This window comes from Anoplopoma fimbria, chromosome 3, assembly GCF_027596085.1.
Source record: "Anoplopoma fimbria isolate UVic2021 breed Golden Eagle Sablefish chromosome 3, Afim_UVic_2022, whole genome shotgun sequence".
Classification (NCBI taxonomy): domain Eukaryota; kingdom Metazoa; phylum Chordata; class Actinopteri; order Perciformes; family Anoplopomatidae; genus Anoplopoma; species Anoplopoma fimbria.
The window spans coordinates 19,959,917-19,978,950 of NC_072451.1; the positions used below are offsets into that span (position 1 = coordinate 19,959,917).

Consider the following 19,034-nt stretch of genomic DNA (forward strand, 5'->3'; position numbering starts at 1 on the left):
CACAGGGAACAAAATGGCCCAAATCTGATTTGACTTAGCAAAACAAAGTAGTCGTTGGAGCAAATGGCTACATATTCCTTTGGGTAAAGTTTTGAACAGACCTTTGGTCTTAGGGCAGAATGTACAGCCACAAATCCCTCCATACATAGCCAGCCCGACAACCAGCGAGCTCCTCAGTTATCAGTAACCACATTTATAGGATTTGAATAGAATACCTGTGTTAGATAGTCACCCAGCACAGAGAGACCTGACTTTCAATGGTTGCCGTAGTTAGAAAACAAAAAGAATGAGTACAGACCAATTTAGCTTAAAAAAAAAAAGGAAAAAAAAGGAGAGCAAAAGCAAAGCAGCGACGTAGCAATTGTTCATCTTTCATACCAAAAAAAACAGACCAACCCTTTGTGCCACCCTTTGCCCTACATCTGGGATCCTCACGTAATCAATTTAAGGAAAAACAAACTTCCAGGACTGAAGCTGTTCATCATAAGGAAATCACCAAGACGCGCTCACAACAAGGGAACGCTATAAAAGGTGGTGGTGCCCTTCTTGGCTGTTTTGAAGAACAAAATTAGCAGAAAGCAGGTCACTTTTCCTTATTAGAAGTCATAATTTTGGCGTGGCCTGTAAACTGACATCAGGCAACACGCTCACTGACAGTTGCCGATGTGCACAAGTTTAATAGACACGCTGTATTATCATCGGTACAGTAATTCTGCACACTACACAAAAATAGATCAGTTCAACAAAAGGGTGGGGTTGAACATAATACGAAGCTCTCCTTCCACAACTGACTTTAATTCACACAAAGAAGAAAAAACACCAAAAACACAAAGATCTTTTGTGGACTTAATGCTTGTCCTTTTGTTGAGACAGTATAGAAATAACTTTGCCAGGTCTCAAATGCTACTCAATAGTTACAGTGACCTGCTTCTTTTAGCATCAAATAGACATGATTACATCATGTGGGCTTGACCATGTCTGATGAAGAGAAAGCTCCATGGTGTAAAAACAGGCGCTCATTTGAATTTGTTCCACTTCATTCGACGGACACTGTCGGGTAGCTAGCATTGCTACCACAGTGGCATTTGTTTCCATTTGCATAGACGACCGTTTGTGTCGCTGCTTTCTTTTCCATGGGCCTACTGTTATCCCAAACTACTGCAGGGAAAAGGTTTTACAAAAAAAAAAAGGATGCTTTGATGATAAAGAGTACAGGCCAGCAAAACTAAGCATGGCGATTTACATAATAGGGCAAGGGGAAATACTGTAGCCAAAACTTTCAGAACGGTTTTGTTGTGTTGGAGGCATGTGTTCTTAATATTCCTTTCTGTATCGTACACATAGGTCATGTGACTTTACATACAGATATTTCACACTAGTTTGACAGCAAAAAAACCTCAACAATAAATGGCATGATTTTACGCTGACGTACAAGAACCATACAGAAGAGAAATCCATCCCTTAGTCACGTAGAAGAGACAACAACGTCTCCACCAACAGTTCCTTCAAAAGACCATGATGCAATGCGGCCATAGTTCTGTTGCTTGTCGCCTTTCTATTTGACCAACCAAACACAGCACGCCAAAACTTTGTTCAACTGGAAATAACTAGCCATGCTATCACTTCAAATTATAATGCCCCATAAACTTATATAATTTGATAAGGAACACTATTATTTCAATCGCTAGTTCAAAAACCAACAACTTTAAACAAAACATAAGGGTGAGTACAGCCTTCATGAAAGACGGTAGAGAAAACAGCAGAGATTTAAAAAAAAATAAAGTTGTTCTAAGATTTTTACCTATAATATCCTATGATAATAGTAAATGAAGGCTTGATCTATCTCAGAGTGCCTAAAGAACTTTACTTTTCTTTCTCCAAAGTACAGAGACGGTTTGATTAAATCGGTTTCAGTAAATGTTCCTAGCAGAAAAAGATTCAAACAGGCGGGGATTTTTTTTTTTTTTTTTTTCTCAAAGAGTGGCAGCTAATAAAAGCAAATTTAATGACTCATCTCCATGGTCACCACTATGCAGTTAGGCATTTTAGTGATGTGTTAAGACTTTCATATCGTCTCAGTAAAGGTACATCACATGACAAGGTCATCTTGGGCGTGATCACTGTAATGAGAAAATTAGCGCCAATACGATAAGATAAATAATTTATAAGTCAATTGAGAAAGTTCTGGACTCTTGAAGATAACACCTTGGGGTCTGTCATGGAAATGGTTTGGAATGTTCTGTCATGTTACAGAAAAAACAACTGAATTGAGAAAACATTTGGCAGATTAGCTGATAATAAAAATAATCTTTTGTTGCAGCCCTGATAATACACTTTCAAAATGGTACAAGCCAAGCTAGCACCATCAGCCTCTCCAGCTATAAATATACAGCAAGTCATTCAGGGAAATGTAGGAAGTCAAAGATTATTGTTTACTTCTACTTCCTGTCCAGAGCAATAACTTATCACAAAGTCCACTGATCATGACGTTTATCGAGAGAAAATTTCCTTTTTAAGATTCATGAACTTGGTTCACCATGACATCATCTCTCCAAAAGTTTCCAGGTAAAACATACTTCCACATTTCGCAAACAGGCGCCAACAGGTGAAAGCCACAGGTTACTGATTGGCTGTGTTCCTGCACTGCTGTATTGGATATCATGCCTGGTGGCACTAAGTGACAATGTAGTGGTGACACTGACGGCACAAGTGAAGCCTGAGACTGATGACAAGCACAGACACTCCAAACAGAGCCATGTTGTTCCCTGGCCGGGCCTGGGAACTCAACGCCGGCACTCCCAATGGCCCCGGCCCTCACACAACACAACACCACAGCAGCACAGACTACTGCTGCCCTGTTAACACTCTCACTGTGGGCCCTATCAGGAAATTAACGCCCTAATCCCTTTAATGGATATTCTTGTGATGTAGAGTTAAATAAAGTTGTGGAGAGGGAAGCTGGGAAACCTCACTCAAAGCAGTTAGGTGATGGTATGGATAAGACCTGAGAGAAACCAAAACAAAAAAAAAACTCTGACCATAAGGCCTGAATATTAGTTAGCTTTTGACGCCTTGTTGGGAAAGTCATATGCCATATTGTGGTTAAGAGATAAAAACACAAGAGAAATTCAGTTCTCCATATCTTTTTTTATAAGGTGAACTGCAAACTTATTATTATAAATATTTTCCCAAAGGTGAAAGACACTTGACTGCAACTAATAATTATTTTTACTTTGAATTAATGTCAAAATCAAAATTTCTCAAGACTTCAAATGTCTTGTTTTGTCCTACCAAAAAAAACACAAAGATTTGCAGCAAATCGCACAGCAGAGAAGCTGGAACTTGGGAAACTTTGGCATCAATACACAATACATTGCTCTTTAGATCTATACACTAAAAGGAGACTATCCCTGTACTTGATTAATACACAATAGCATGTTCATACTTTCATTTGGTTCCCATAAAAACCTTAACTGTATAGGGGGAAAAAGTGATTCAGAACCCAAGTGTTTATCTACAGCTGTGTCGTTCCCGTTTTGCTAAACTGCACAGACGGTGTGAAACAAGGAACACTTTCAAAATTATGTAAAACATTATCTACATTTCCAACACATGATCTCACGCTATCAAATGGCTGATCAGGCACTGAAAAGAATACCATGGGCTCTAATTTGCATTTAAATCCACATACAGAACATCTGCTCCAGCTACGAATGGGAATCAAACCTTTGACCTGAACCTAGTAACTGTTGATCTTATATAAGTTAGCTGACATTTCCATTCATAACTTTATAACTCCCAAGGGGGGGAAAAAAGCAATGCCCTTAGCTTAGACCCCCACCACATCATAAAAAGTAGTAAATTAAAGAAGAAAGGCAACATTAGTTCTGCTGTGGAATAACATCTGACATCCCTGAGCTATATCAGCAAGATCTACATTATTGGCCATAGAAAACAGCAAATGCTCTCATCACATAACATCCAACACCCACACAAACACAATTGCATATTAGAAAGACCAAAAAGGCATGTACTATCCCAGTCTCTCTCAAACATATTCACATCAGCACACATACTTTACGAACGTCTTACCTGCGAGTAGTCAAAGTCGGAGAGAGGTGCTATGCTTTTGATGTATTCGATTCTGAATTGGTCCTCTGGGTTGGCTAGCGGGACCGGAGGTATTAAAGTGCTCATCGCAGACACTATAGTCTACAAAGCAGAAGTTGTGGGAGAAAAAAACAACAACAAAAAACAAGCATTAAACAGGATGAATACAGGAATATAATCTAATCGTGAACCTGTATTATAATAATCTGTAAAATGGGATTGCAGTGGGTGTAACAACGTCCTATTGAGCACATTTAGGAGGCGATACAGATGAAACTCACCACTATGGCATCCTTCACGTTTTTCCGAATATCTTGGATCTTCTGTTTCTTTTCTCTGCATGAGGACAGAATAGATGTGTGGGGCAGTAGTTACGAAAACATCAACCACGGCAGACCACAAATGAATTATAATCAAGGTGGTTATGAGTAAAATAGGGGTTACAGCCAAGTTGGACAGTATTCTTAATACAAAACGTACAGTACAGGTGTCTAGGCTGAGCGTATGTACCAGGTAGCAGTGGAAAGCAGGAAGGAGTTCAGTTAAATACAAAAGTAAAGTGATATGACGGGTTGTAGTCAGGAGTTTCCTCATTTTTTGTATCTAAAAAAAATGCAAGATTATGCCTCCTATTCACAAAAAAAAAAATCCAGCCTCCACATACACATACGGTGGATTTTTTCATACAGTTACAGGACTCTTGACATGTACTGGGCCTGTTTAAAATAGACCACTGGTGAAATCAATGCCATGCAAGGCCTTGCAGCAAAACAAATCATCAATAGGCCTGTGTCGATCACAACCTTTCACCCTCTCACATGAAACAGGAAATGGGGAATTATTTGGCATCTCTGTGACACTGAAATCCTCACATATGTATGATAACTGTACATGTACACGAAAAAGGAGGAAAAAGGGAGAGGAGAAGGAGAGAGAGAGAGAGAGAGAGAGAGAGAGAGGGGGAGATATAGCTGCTTTGCATGGGATACTGGGCCCAACAGGCGCTGCAGTGCCTGGGGAAAATCCATTCACAGGCTATATACTCTGGCCTCGACAGTGTTATTCATTAGGAGGGAAGCCAACAGAATAAGCATTAGTGTAGCCGTGTATTACACGTATTGAGCAGCACTCACTCCGCGTTGAAGCCGTTGACGTGTAGGATCTTCATCTGCTTCACAATGGTGCTTTTTCCGGACTCTCCCGCACCTTCGGAAAAAAAAAAAAAAAAAAACAGAAAAAAAAAAAAAAAAAACACACATTAAAACACCAGCGAAAGAAACACGCACAGGGCCGAGCAGGGCGGCGAGACCCGGGCATGTTTTTTTTTTTTTAGAAATAAAAAGCCGGTTAATTGTGTGTGTGTGTGTGTGTGTGTGTGTGTGTGTGTGTGTGTGTGTGTGTGTGTGTGTGTGTGTGTGTGTGCTTCCATCAACATCCACCCCCATGACATATCATTGCAAAGCGCTGTCAAATGGGGCTACGTGTTCGGTGAACGAGAGGGGATTACGGGGCAGCGCTCAGACAGCCATCACAGTGTAAAAACCAGCCTTACCCAGCAATAACAGCCTGTGTGTGGCTTTGTACGCTTGTCTTTCCTTTTGCAACTGTTTTTCTATCTTTTTATTCGCCTCTCGTTGTGCCTTTTCGTCGATGCGTTGATCTTCAGTCTTGCTGTTGCCCAAACAACCCATCTTCCGTCGCCCTAACCCTTCCTTGTGGAATCGTAAAAAAAAAAAAAAAAAAAAAAAAAAAAAAAAAAAAAAAAAAAAAAAAAATTATAAAAAAATAAAAACACCCGGGGGGGATGATTGTGTGGGTTTTTAATATATATATAAAAATAAAAAAATAATAATAATAATAATAATAATAATAATAACACAGCAAATGAGTGCACCGTAAAATAAAAAAGGAAAAACAAATCTCTGCGAGGCTTCTTCTCCGTCGGAGGAGGAAAACGTTCCCCGATGCGAGTCCGCTTCAGCCGCAGCCAACCGTCATCCAACCGTCCGTCCGTTCTCAAACCAACGGACACCAACGACTCGGTTCGGCCGATGTATATCAAAAATACATGTAAATGAGCCGGAGAGAGACGGCTTCCGATCCCCGGGAATCCAGTCAACTGTTCCTATCGCGTCTCCAACCCCTCTCTTCTCTCTTGTGTTTTTTTTTTCTATCTGAATTTCTATCAGTATTTCTGTCTCTTTAACTCAGCACTGCCTCTCTCTGTGGCACCAGGAAGTAACCGAGCACCGTGGAGGTGGAAAACAAACCTGCGTTAAACTGTAACGTTAACGACCCCGAGCTGATAGAGCATTTTATAACTTGTGCGGAAAAGGAGGGAGAGGAGCCATCCCCCGATTAAGTCCCGTCGCTATATCGCTATCAAACTAATCGGTGTAAAAAAAAAAAAAAAAGGGGTGGAAACCCGGACGAGTGTCTGTGCTGGTTCACAGAGGGGCTGGGTCTCTTCTTCTTCTTCTTCTTCTTCTCCTTCTTCTTCTTCTTCTTCTTCTTCTTCTTCTTCTTCTTCTTCTTCTTCTTCTTCTTCTTCTTCTTCTTCTTCTCCTTCTTGGCTTCCAGTCAGTGAGGTGGCCCTGACCCAAACTGGCAACCCGTCTACAGTGTCTGTGTGTGTGTGTGTGTGTGTGCACCGGGCTTCACCTATCTCTGTAGTTTACACATTACAGGCCTGGGGGCCATAATTGTAGTCCTTAAGCGAATTAGGACTACTTGTGGGTGGTGGAGGAAGTAAGGAAGTATTCAGAACCTTTACTTAAAGTAAAAGTACAACTTATAAAATGAACTGAAAGTATAAACAGTTAAAAAGTACTCATATAAAATGCCCTCTTTCAGATGTTATACTGTATTATTATACGGTGGTGGAAAGTAACTAAGTGCATTTATTCAAGCACTTTACTTAGGTACAACTTGTGTCACTTTTACTTTATACATTAGAGGCCTGGGGGCCATAATTGTAGTCCTGAAGCGAATTAGGACTACTTGTGGGTGGTGGAGGAAGTAAGGAAGTATTCAGCTCCCTTACTTAAAGTAAAAGTACAACTTATAAAATGAACTGAAAGTATAAACAGTTAAAAAGTACTCATACCCCTTTTCAGATGTTATACTGTATTATTATACAGTGGTGGAAAGTAACTAAGTGCATTTACTCAAGCACTCTACTTGGGTACAATTTGTGTCACTTTTACTTTATACATTAGAGGCCTGGGGCCCATCATTGTAGTCCTTAAGAGGACTACTTTCTCTCAAGTAAAATACAGATGTATTATCAGAAAAATGTAGTGAGAATATAAAAGTAAAAGTGCTAATTTTGCAAAATGGCCCTATTCAGAGGTTTGTACTGTATTATTAAATGTATTTTACAGTGGTGGAAAGTTCAATTTTGATGTACTTGTACTTTACTTGACTAATTCCATTTGATGTTACCTCAACTTCACTACACTTCATAAGGAAATATTGTACTTTTTAATTGACTGTATTTATTCAAAGCTTTAGTTTCAGCCTATTAGTTACTTTGTAGATTCAGATTAATACAAAATATATTCACCAAATAAATATTGATGTTTTGTTTTAGATTAAACTACCCAGTAGTACATTAAGTAGCCCAAATTAGCTCCACCTTTACCAGCTACAACATTAAAGTGATGTGTACATTAATCCAATAGCATATACATTAAACTGCATAATGATTACTTTTACTTTTTGAACTGTATGTTTATTTTGATGACATTAATACATTCTGAATGCATGACTTTTAATTGTAACAGAATATATCTTAACTGTGCTATTATTACTTTTACTTAAGTAAAATATCTTAATACATCTTCCATCACTGATTACAGGCCGTCATGGTAGTCCTTGAGAATGATGACTACTAGTACATAGTGGAGGATATATTCTGATCCTTTACCTAGGTAAAAGTACCCAGTGGTGGATGAAGAACTCAGATCTCATATTTAAGAATAGGTAGCAATGCCACAGTGTAAAAAATACTATATTTTTTTATGTACCTTAAGTACTAAAAGTAAAAAAAGTAATTAAGTGGAAAAGCGCAATTTAAGACAAATATATATTATATCATTACTGCAGCAGTTAACGGCGGTGCCAACGTAAACTACTTAATTCTTCATAATAATATATCAAAATGTATTAGTTGATTTATATTTTGTATTAATAATCTGAGTCTGCAAAGTAAGTGGTAACTAAAGCTATCAAATTAATGTAGTGAAACAAAAATGTAATATTGGCTTCTAAACTGTAATGGAGTAGAAGTATAAAGTAGCATAAAATCAGAATTCTCAAGTACAGTACAATTCACACATTATGTTACTCAAGTATGGTATTTTAGTTACTTTCCACAATGACCCTCGAGAGCATGAGGACTATTTTAATGTTATTATAATGTGATTTATTCCTTTGCAATGTCATTTTGTACATTATGTATATTTATACTAAACATGTCACAATTGCAATTTCTTAATGAACAGTAGAGCAGTGGTGAGAAGTAGCCAAATATTGATTCATGTACTGTACCACAGTGCAATTTTGAGGTACTTGACTTTACTTGAGCCTTTTCATATTATGCTAGTTTACACTTGTAACTTACTACATTTATTTGACATCTACAGTTTCTTTGCAGACTAAGATTTTGCGAACAAAACATGATCAGTTTTTAAATATGATGCATTGTAATTGTAAACCACTCAACAGTATTTAAAAAAATTGAAAGCAGCTCCACTTTGATCAGCTACATCAGTGAATTGCTTCTTACATGTTTATGCGTCAAAGTCATCCAATAATATACATTAATATAACTGACCTTGGTCACTCTAGTGCATGAATACTTTAACTTTTGATACTTTAAGTACATTTTGTAGTATTGTGGAGTATTTTTACATTATTGTATTGCGACTTTTACTTAAGTAAAGGATCTTCTTTCCCCCACTGCAGACAGTAAATTAACAAAAATCTACTCAGGGGTCTTTAACCTATACATCTCTATTTTAGGCATCTTTGACAACTATTAGACTATCCTATAGACCAGCTATTATAAACATGGGGGTTGGGATGTCTCCACAAGGGTCATTAAATAAACTTAGAAAGTCACAAACTAATTAACAAGATTAAAAAATAAATTAAAAATAAGTATTTTTCAGAATTTCCACTAATATTTGCCATTTTTCTTGTGAATCCAGCATTAATCTGCCTTTTCAAGCCTCGAAAAACTATTCAAAAAAATACGTGTGGATGAATAATCTGTCGGACTGCTGGTCATAACAAAAAGGGATTCAATCTCTCAGCTGCTTATGTACCCTTGAGCAAGATGTAAGAGCCCCACTAAACTGTGCAGGCCAGCTACATGCACTGGCCAAAGCATAAAGCTAATGTCCCCTCAAAACATAAAATATAATACCATAATACCATAACAAAACCATAAACTATGTACAGTATATAATATTCTGTAAAATTGTAGTAACATTATAAGACATAAAAATTACATTCAGTTTGATTATCTCACCAAAAACTCATTAAAAAAGTATTATTGTAATACCTAACAACTATCAATCTTGACGTTTTCTTGGTTAAACAATTAATATCATTTTCTTGTCACAATGCTGCTGATATAAGAAATAATTGCTTAGTGCCGAAACATCTCATGCCAACATTTTGCATAACTGTTTACCTGCCAAAGACTGTGAAATACATCAAGGTTAAACTAAAGACCAGCTTGAGACAAGACAAAGGGTTTTACCCTGGGACCCTTCATCTGAGAATGTGTCTGTTATTTGTATTGAAAAATTACTTCTGTCATTTACAACAATGTATGTTAAAGTTTCTGCTCCAAAAAAAACTATTCTATTCTCTGGCAGTGTCAATGTTATCAGCATTGTCTGACATTTATGTTAAGCTTACTCTGTTTCTCTAAACTGGGCCATCATGATGTATGGGTTTGTACAAGTTTGACTTCACATTAACCAACAAATGCACTCTACATGTACACAAGCATTGTGTTATTTGTAGGTAACAAAAGCAGATTTATTGCCATTATGAATGTCAATATGTGTGAGCTGGAGAATGAATTGACTTGAAAGTCTGTTTTATTAGAGCCACTGGTAAAAGTTGGTAGGCCGGCCTTAACATTGAGCTAATGCTAGGCTAAAGTACAATACTGCACTGTTGAATTCAGGTCAGGAATTATATTGTAAATTTACTGTACTTCACGCTTATATCAGAAATCCTCATAGATCACTCATGAGGCTTCCATGAATGATTATTTGTGTACCATGTAGGAAGGAGTGTGCTGTTATTGTCTCCATTACGCAAACACAATGCAAATACTAGTTTCATGTAGTGAAATGAACGCAACAATGTTGTGAGGCATGCAAATCATAACTGGAACACTTACTTCACCTGTAGTAGTGTGAAAATAGTACAACCACCAGCCCCCCTCCACACCCTCATCAAAAATGATAAAAAAAAAAAAAAAAAAATCCTGTCTCCCCACCCTCAGAAAGCAAGGTCAAAACAAGTGAGTGGCCCACATCACTCTCTAGTGGTTAGAGGCAGCATCGCATTCTGCTCCCTTTGAATAATACGCAAGCAGGCTTTGTTGCATAAATTATCTTCCTTTTTAGGAAGTACTGTCTGATATTTATGTTGTGTGTGTGTGTGTGTGTGTGTGTGTGTGTGTGTGTGTGTGTGTGTGTGTGTGTGTGTGTGTGTGTGTGTGTGTGTGTGTGTGTGTTTGTTAAGGCTTGTTAAGGTTTATCTGATTTCAAATTCATCTGCTGAAGAGGGGAAAAGTTAATCCGTGTCCACTTAAAATGTGGAAGTTTGAGCATGATTTAGCAACATTACAACCAGTCTGGATGCCAATCCTGTTTCAGTATGAAACTAACACAAATGCAATGTGGAAACTTTCAGCTCACATGCACTGATAATTGAAGTTTCAGTGAAGTAGAGGACATCTTGTGTCCATTAGTTAGACTTTTCGTATGAACAAAATCCGCATATTTGTTAATTCAGAATTCTTCAATCAAAAGGAAGTAATTATACACATTATTAATAAGGTCATTTCACATATTTTGGGGGAAAACCATAACAGATATAAAACATTATTCAAAGCATATGTCTTCCAACATGTCTGGAGGGGAGCTTTAAACCATCATTACGATATTTGTGAGTAATAGTAGCAGTTATTTTTCCTAATTAATGTCAGTATGTGTGCATGTGCAGTGTTGGAGGAAGTTTTCAGATCCTTTCCTAAAGTAATCGTACTGGTACAACAATCTAAAAATACTCTATTCCAAGTCAATTCTGTTTTCAAAGTCTGACAAAGATGTTATTACTATTTTTTCAGACTGAAAGTTGACCGTACAGCAAAAAGGCAACCACAGAGGCCCTTAAAAAATAGCTGCTTATCAATGATCAACTCAACAATGCACAGATTATTTTTAGAGTCTTTGCAAAATTATTGTACTTAAATAATACATTAAAATATATTCTGGCTGAGTAAAGATTACACCTGCCGATTAACTGTTACAATATATATAACAATATCTTACACTTAAAATTGTTATTTTCTTCCTATAAATCTTCCACACTCATCACTAGCCCTGAATGCAATTGAAGCTTGTACTGTAAAGACGAGGCATACATCCAAATGATATCCAGCTAAAATTAGCCTCCCTGAGTCATTTCTTTTTTTTTTTTTTACGATGCTGGAAAGAACTTTATAGCACTCTCATAAGGCACAGAGGCTCTTGATAAAGTCTAAATGATACACTATGCCAAACCTGGAGAACAGTCACAGTCCAATGTCCTCCTGCTGTGGTATGGTTCACTATGATTCAGCTGATACATCGGCTATCAGTATCATAAACATGACAATAATTCACAATCCATTATGACCTGTTGGTCATTACATTAACTGGAAACTCAGTTAGTAGCAAAGTTCAGCAATGGTCAATGATAAAACCCATTTGAAGCAAAGTTCACCTGACTCTACTGGTATTTAAAGGGGAGGGCCAACTGGGCCTATACGTTCCACTGAGCCAGTTTTCCCAAAATATGACTTCACACACACACACACACACACACACACACACACACACACACACACACACACACACACACACACACACACACACACACACACACACACACACACACACACACACACACACACACACAAAATTAAACAGACAAATAATTGACTTCCAACAGGCTTTTGGTTGGCCAGCCTGCCTCAGTTCAGTCACCGCTTCTCTTGAGTACTACACTGATTGCAGCCTGTTGTTAAGGCTCATGAAGGGCGATAAGGCTGAGATATGAAACGGCCAGTTAAGGACATCTAAGAAAGCTGTAACAGATATTATCACAGGCCTGTACAGAATGTGAACCGAGAGACCTAACAATAAAGTGACTTCCTTTCCAAGAAATGATCTGAGCTTGTCCTCCAGTTCCCATCGCGGTATTCCCGTACTGAAGTATAAAGAGTTCTATTAAAAGGAACTCAGATTTTCTGAATTGTCCTCTGGTCATACTTTTTTATTAGCGGTTTTGAAAATAATGGTGCCTTTCTTATAGAACATTGTTTCACAAGAGTGTAAATTATGTGGACAACTGGTGATACCGTTCATGACCCAAATGTATCATGTACTTGACTTCACATGTCTAAAACACAAACTCACAAAGTTGTATTTGAAGGGTATTGAACTCCGGCGGTCACATCACAACTCTGCCTTATTTTGATTAACATAAACCATCTTGTTTTGCTTTAATGGGTGGTTGGACTGCCATCATCCATTTAATATTCAGAGGCCTTCTTAAAAAAATGTAAAGGAGCCTGGACAGCCACTGGGACACGGTAGGAAACCTTTTGGGGATGTACGACGTAGGATTTCTTTCTTTTCTTTCTTGATCTCTCTCTCTGTTTGTATTAGTAGGTGTATCCAATAGAAAAATAATAATTGCAATACATGTTAATATTTTGTGATGTACATAAATACATTTCATACAGTCCTGATTAATGATTGTATTGCATTAAAAGCATTAGAAAAAAATTATATTTCCTTTTTTTACTATCTATCATTAAATTGAGTAATCGATTGGTTCTTTTGTCTAAAAAATGACAGAAAATAGTGAGAAATACCCCTCAAATTTTCCCCAAAAGCAAATATATGTAAATTTGAGAAGCTGAAACCAGTGACAGTTTGACAAATTTGCTATAATAGGACTTGAACTATTACCTGATTATCAAAGAATTTACTGACTAATCAATATCCTACAGATAGACTAATAGCTTAGTCGTCTGGTTGTTTCAGCTTCATAAATGAAAAAAAACACTGTCAGAGTCATGTACTGTTTGTTGTACTGCCACATCATAACTTACAAAATAAATCAGTCACTTTACTTTGAACTTTGATTTATAAAAGCTTCAATTCAGCAGGTTTACTGCACCTAATTATGATTCAGTCCTGTCAGTCATAAATTAAAATTACCTTTCATATCCAATAAAAGACTACACCTTTATCTAATTGTGTATATTTCAGAGCATCAAGAAATACTTTTGTGTCATTTCTGAACATTAACCTTCCTGCATATGAAAACCAAACCTTCAGTCAGACATTTATGATCATAATGTCATCATTTTAAACAGGTAATTTATAAAAAAAAACTACCCAGAATTTGAGAGCTGAACGATGTCATACTGCGGAAAAAATGTGATTCAATATGGTCAAACATCAGAAAATGTAAGTAACGAATAAATATGAATCAAGCGTGTGGATTTGGGCTCCAGCACAAGCTGAACATGGCAGCCGGCAGAGGATAAACATTAGCTCCTTGTGGCTATCATTATTCAACCAAATACCTGCAGCAAATACAAACAGATAAAGTGACTCAGATTAGCTAGCATACGTTGCCTTGAAATGCAACACTATTTGAAAGGTGTCCACTTTCAGAGGAACACAAACCACCTCAGTCCTCTGGCATGCAACAAGAGTCCTACTGGAGACCTGGAGGGTATAAAGTCCCTGAAATGCCTCTTAAGGAAAAACCAGAAGAGGCCTGTGGCTGGTGGCTGAGGCCCTCTGTGTGCACCATGACAGATACTAAATAAAATGACTTCTGGTGGTGAAGAAAGCCACCGAAACCATAATGACAGGCTGAGATGACACAGTAACAAAGGTCACGCTCACTGTATAGCTTTCAACAGTGGCTCATGGAAGGAATGTAAGACACTTCCCTATGTGACTTCATTAGGATGAGCCAGCTCTTCCTGTGTGTAATTAGTGGGAGCTGTTTACTGAGGAAATTAAACTGGTAGCCATTTATTATACTGAGTAACGAAGCATTACACTGTTCAAGTAAAGCAAATACATGCAATATGGCGTTAAGTGTGTGTGTGTGTGTGTGTGTGTGTGTGTGTGTGTGTGTGTGTGTGTGTGTGTGTGTGTGTGTGTGTGTGTGTGAATCAAAACTGAAAGTGGATGAGTTCTGTTTTCATTGTAAACGTGTTAAACCTTGTTTTCTCATCCAGGTAGCTGTGGTGACATTTTAAACTCCTGTTTCTGATCAAGACTCTCTCTTTTGAAAGTGAAGCATTGATCGTTATGAAAACTAAAGCACTGAGTTAGCCTACATGTACAATACATAGACGGTATGTGTGGTACAAAAACACAGCCTACAATCTATTTCTTGGTAAACAACAGGACAACCATCTAGAAGCTAATTGAATTTTCTGGGATGCTGCTGACTGGTATTTGGAAAGTCTCTTGAAAAATTACATAAACTATCGATCACAGGATTCCAGTGAGGTAATCAAATAAATGACCTAATACTGATACAAGCCCTGCAGTTTATTTGGAAACAGATAAGGGCTTCAACTAGGACACCTTTATTATGACATAATCAATCAGTTCATGTTTTATTTAATTAGAATCACCTCACCTTAATGCCCCAAAATAATATCATACCAACATTAAAAGTTGTCAGAGCCTGTAACTGATGCCTTAGCTTTGAATATTTATGGCAGTATGACTATATAACAGCAAAATATATATATATTTGTACAAAAATGTATTAGCATATTTAAAGCTGTAATCAGCAAATGTTTGATATCTTCAACAAATTGATGATCAAAATTGGAATCAATGTGTTATACTTTATGGATCAGTTCATCTTTTCAGCACTGAAACTCATTTAACAACAACTAAAGAAAGGAGTGAGCGAACATGGACACCGACACTTTTACTCTATAGTCTGCTAAACAACGATCTATATTACACTATACTGTACAATACTCCACCCTACTGTACTATAGTTCACTATACTACACTATAAACTTCTATACTGTACATGTATTTGTAAAAATACCTTACTGATATTGTAAAACAGTAAGTCAAAAGGCTGTTTGTCATCTGTTGAACTGAACAGATCAGACTTGACACACTATATTACAAAATGCAGTTCACTGCTCTACAATCAATGCTATTCTACTGAGAGAACAATTTAAGATGAATTAAGAATATACTACACTATTTTACCCAATAGCACTGGCCACTACACTTGACTATACTGCACTGTACTATACTATACTGCACTATACTGTACTATACTATACTAAACTATATGATACGATACTATACCATACTATGCTTTGCTATACTGCACTGCACTATACTATACTGTACTATACTATACTGCACTATACTGTACTATACTATATGATACGATACTATACTATACTATGCTTTGCTATGCTATGCTATGCTATGCTATACTGCACTACTGCACTGTACTATACTATACTATACTATACTATACTATACTAAACTGTACTGTACTGTACTAAACTGTACTGTACTGTACTACACTATACTGTACTATACTATACTGTACCTAGGGCTGGGCAATAGTATTGGTATTAAATTGATATTATGATATGAGATTAGATATCTTAGTAATAAAAAAGTGTGATCTTTTTCCTTGTTTTAAAGGCTGCATTACAGTGAAGTGATCATATCTATTGATATAGAGGTATTAAATCAAACATTTTGTGATATCTGGTTTTTGATGCTATACTATATACCTTACTATACTTTACTACACTATACTACGTGGTCTCATAAGACGATATTGCACTATACCTTCAGCCGTCTGTCTGAGGTGCAACAGAGTGGAATATAATTCCCGTTCAGATCAGACAACTAAAAATGGATAGATCTTCCAGTAAACCAATTAAAAAACAACAGATGATTAATGCTGTGATGTATTTTAGGGAGTCTTTTAAACTGCATGCCCTGTTTTGGTTTCTCTTTTGATGTATTTTAGGAAGCCTTTTAAACTGCATGCCCTGTTTTTTGTTTCTCTTTTGATGTATTTTAGGAAGCCTTTTGTAACACCTCGATAGAAAAAAGCCTTTTGGTTACTTCTGGCATTTTTTTATACCATGTGTATTTATTAGTTTGCACTGTCCCATCTTTCTCAAATAAAGTCTAAGATCTATTAAACTAAGCTTTATAATACCATACACCATTCTGCTATATTGACTTATTGAAAAACCTTACTATAAATGTGACAAAGTTATTCAAAAGCTTATGTTCTATCTGTAGTCCTTAGACAGATGTCACACCACAGGCCACTGTATTGTACTCTATCATATTCAGAACAAACATAGTACATCATGTACACTAAAGCCAGCTAAACTGTACTATATATTACCCTATACATCATTCTACTATAGTTTACTACAGGCCACTATGATAAATGTGTAAGTAAAGTGATAGTTCTCATCTGTTGTCCCTGGATAGATGTCACTCCACACAAAAGGCCACTATAATCAAATCTACAACACTTTACTCTACTTGTCTGTGCTGTATTACATATTAGGTGCTATGCTTTCTCTCTCTCTATCTTTGTATACTAACATCAACTAAACTGTATCCTAAATTACACTATTCAACGCTCTACTATACCATAGTAAAGGTCACTACCCTGCACTATACTCAACTACAGTGTTTTGTTGATTTATTTAAAAAACTTTATTGAGAAGTCCAGGACAGATAAACTCGAACGGTGCACTTTATAATGCTAATTTCAAGAGAAATCATGGCCTGATGGACAAAAGTTAAGTGGTCTGTACACTAAATTCAACAAAATTATACTCTCTAGAACACTAAACCACACTACAAACCAATATACTGTACTATACTGTTCTGTACTGTAGTCCTGTACTCAATACTTTAGTACCAAATACTACTACACTGTACTTTACTGAACTGTAATGTACTAAATTTCAAATTAAATGTGACTCAATAGCCACAAGCTAAATTGCAACTGTAAACCTGTGTGAAGTTGTCCAGTTTGTAGGCCTATATTGTGTTTAATTGACTTTTTCCCCTTTTTATGACCCCAAATATCCCCAGTAAGAGGACAGCAGGCCCAGTGGGTCCATCCTCATCTTTTGTCATTGACAGCCGCAGGGGGTAGTTTTCTCCCAGCTAAGCCAACAGATGTGGCAATAGGCCTCACCAGAGCAGTGACATAATTTCTGGAAAGGCCGGTAGGTTTTAGGTTTCTAATAATAAAACGGCTTCCTAGTCCAACAACAACAACACAGAGGGGACTCGACCTTACCGAGCAGCAGCAGCCGATGCGTCTGTTTGTACTCCCGTTTGAGCTCCTTCAGTGTCCTGTCAATGTTCTTACTGACTTTCTTCGCCTCCTTCTCGGCCTCCTTCTCCTCCACCAGCAATTTGTCCCAGTTTTTCTGCTTTTGGGTGCTGGTCTTTTGCAGCAGCTGTAAGCGTCGGCCGCGGTCCTTCCCTGTCCCCTTGCCGCTACCTCCACCACCTCCACCGCCGCCTCCACCTCCACCTCCGCCGCCTCCGTTCTGTATGAGCACACCGTCGGTGCCGGTGTCTCCGCGGCGGTGCTCCCCGGCCGGTAGCCTAGCGGGGTCCCCGGGGCGAGCCGGACCGCCGCGTAGCGCAGAAGTCTCCCCGCATCCCCCGGTGTCCTCCTGGCGAGCTCCCACAGCGCGGGTCGGCACCGCGGCGTCCGGGGGCTGATCCGAGTCCGAGGTGGCGTTGGAGATAGAGCCGCTCAGGTCCCCGAAGAGCCGGGGACGCAAACTGTAGCACAGCCCCATGTTGAAACCAATATTTGTCTGTGAATGTGATTTCTCATAAATTAAAATATCCAAAAAAATAGCAGTTGCGCCGCCAGCCCTAACGAGCCATCGTCACATTGGAGCTCCAGCGGTGCGATTTAAGTCCGAAATTGAGCCGAAAATGTGAATGAATAATGCTCCGACATTTGCTATATGTCATTTTGCATTTTCCCCAGCCAGCCTTCGCTTCGTAGTTAGTGGATCACCTGATCCTTTAGTGGACACTGCGGGTCCATCTTACCGTAAGTAACCAAAAGCACAACCTTGGAAAAAAAAACGCTACTATCCGCTGCGCAGACAGTCAACAATCTGGCTGCACAGTTGTTAGGTGCAATGCACGGCACGTCATGTTACTACAGTATGGCCATTTCGAGAATGCTGGTCATGATTTTCATTCCTCACATTTCATGCCTGCATATGCCTAAAGACAACCTACTGTAGATAGTGAATTAAACAGATTATTATCACATTAATGACACACAAATGCTCTTTTCTTTACATAATTACATTTGTCCGATAAAATGGAATAGATTCGGAAATGGAAAAGAATCAAAATAATAAATGAACTTCTAATACAGTTTTTGAGTTAATTCACACAAGATAATTACAATAATTGAGGCATTGTTGTGTTTCCCAACACTGAGATATATTATAGGGACTCATTTACACAAATCCTCAGTACCATTTCTTTATATCAGCATTTAGATTATTATTTTTTTGTCAACATGAC

The 19,034-nt window shown here is 37.9% G+C and overlaps 1 protein-coding gene across 3 annotated transcripts in view; it reads right to left on the reverse strand.

The window, feature by feature from the left end:
* LOC129089387 (guanine nucleotide-binding protein G(olf) subunit alpha) overlaps window positions 1-18,471 on the reverse strand; it is a 45,647-nt gene extending 27,176 nt beyond the window's left edge. For 2 of the 3 annotated variants that reach the window (XM_054596809.1, XM_054596808.1), the window contains exons 1-4: window positions 5,663-5,820; window positions 5,244-5,316; window positions 4,392-4,446; window positions 4,093-4,212 (exon numbers count right to left, since the gene is read on the reverse strand). In XM_054596809.1, coding sequence (XP_054452784.1) covers window positions 4,093-4,212; window positions 4,392-4,446; window positions 5,244-5,316; window positions 5,663-5,801 — 387 coding nt within the window. In that variant the 5' untranslated portion in view covers window positions 5,802-5,820. Of the gene's footprint in view, window positions 1-4,092; window positions 4,213-4,391; window positions 4,447-5,243; window positions 5,317-5,662; window positions 5,821-17,769 lie in introns of those variants that run through there. The other variant, XM_054596807.1, reaches the window with a different exon arrangement.
* Between the last annotated feature and the right edge of the window lie 563 nt (window positions 18,472-19,034).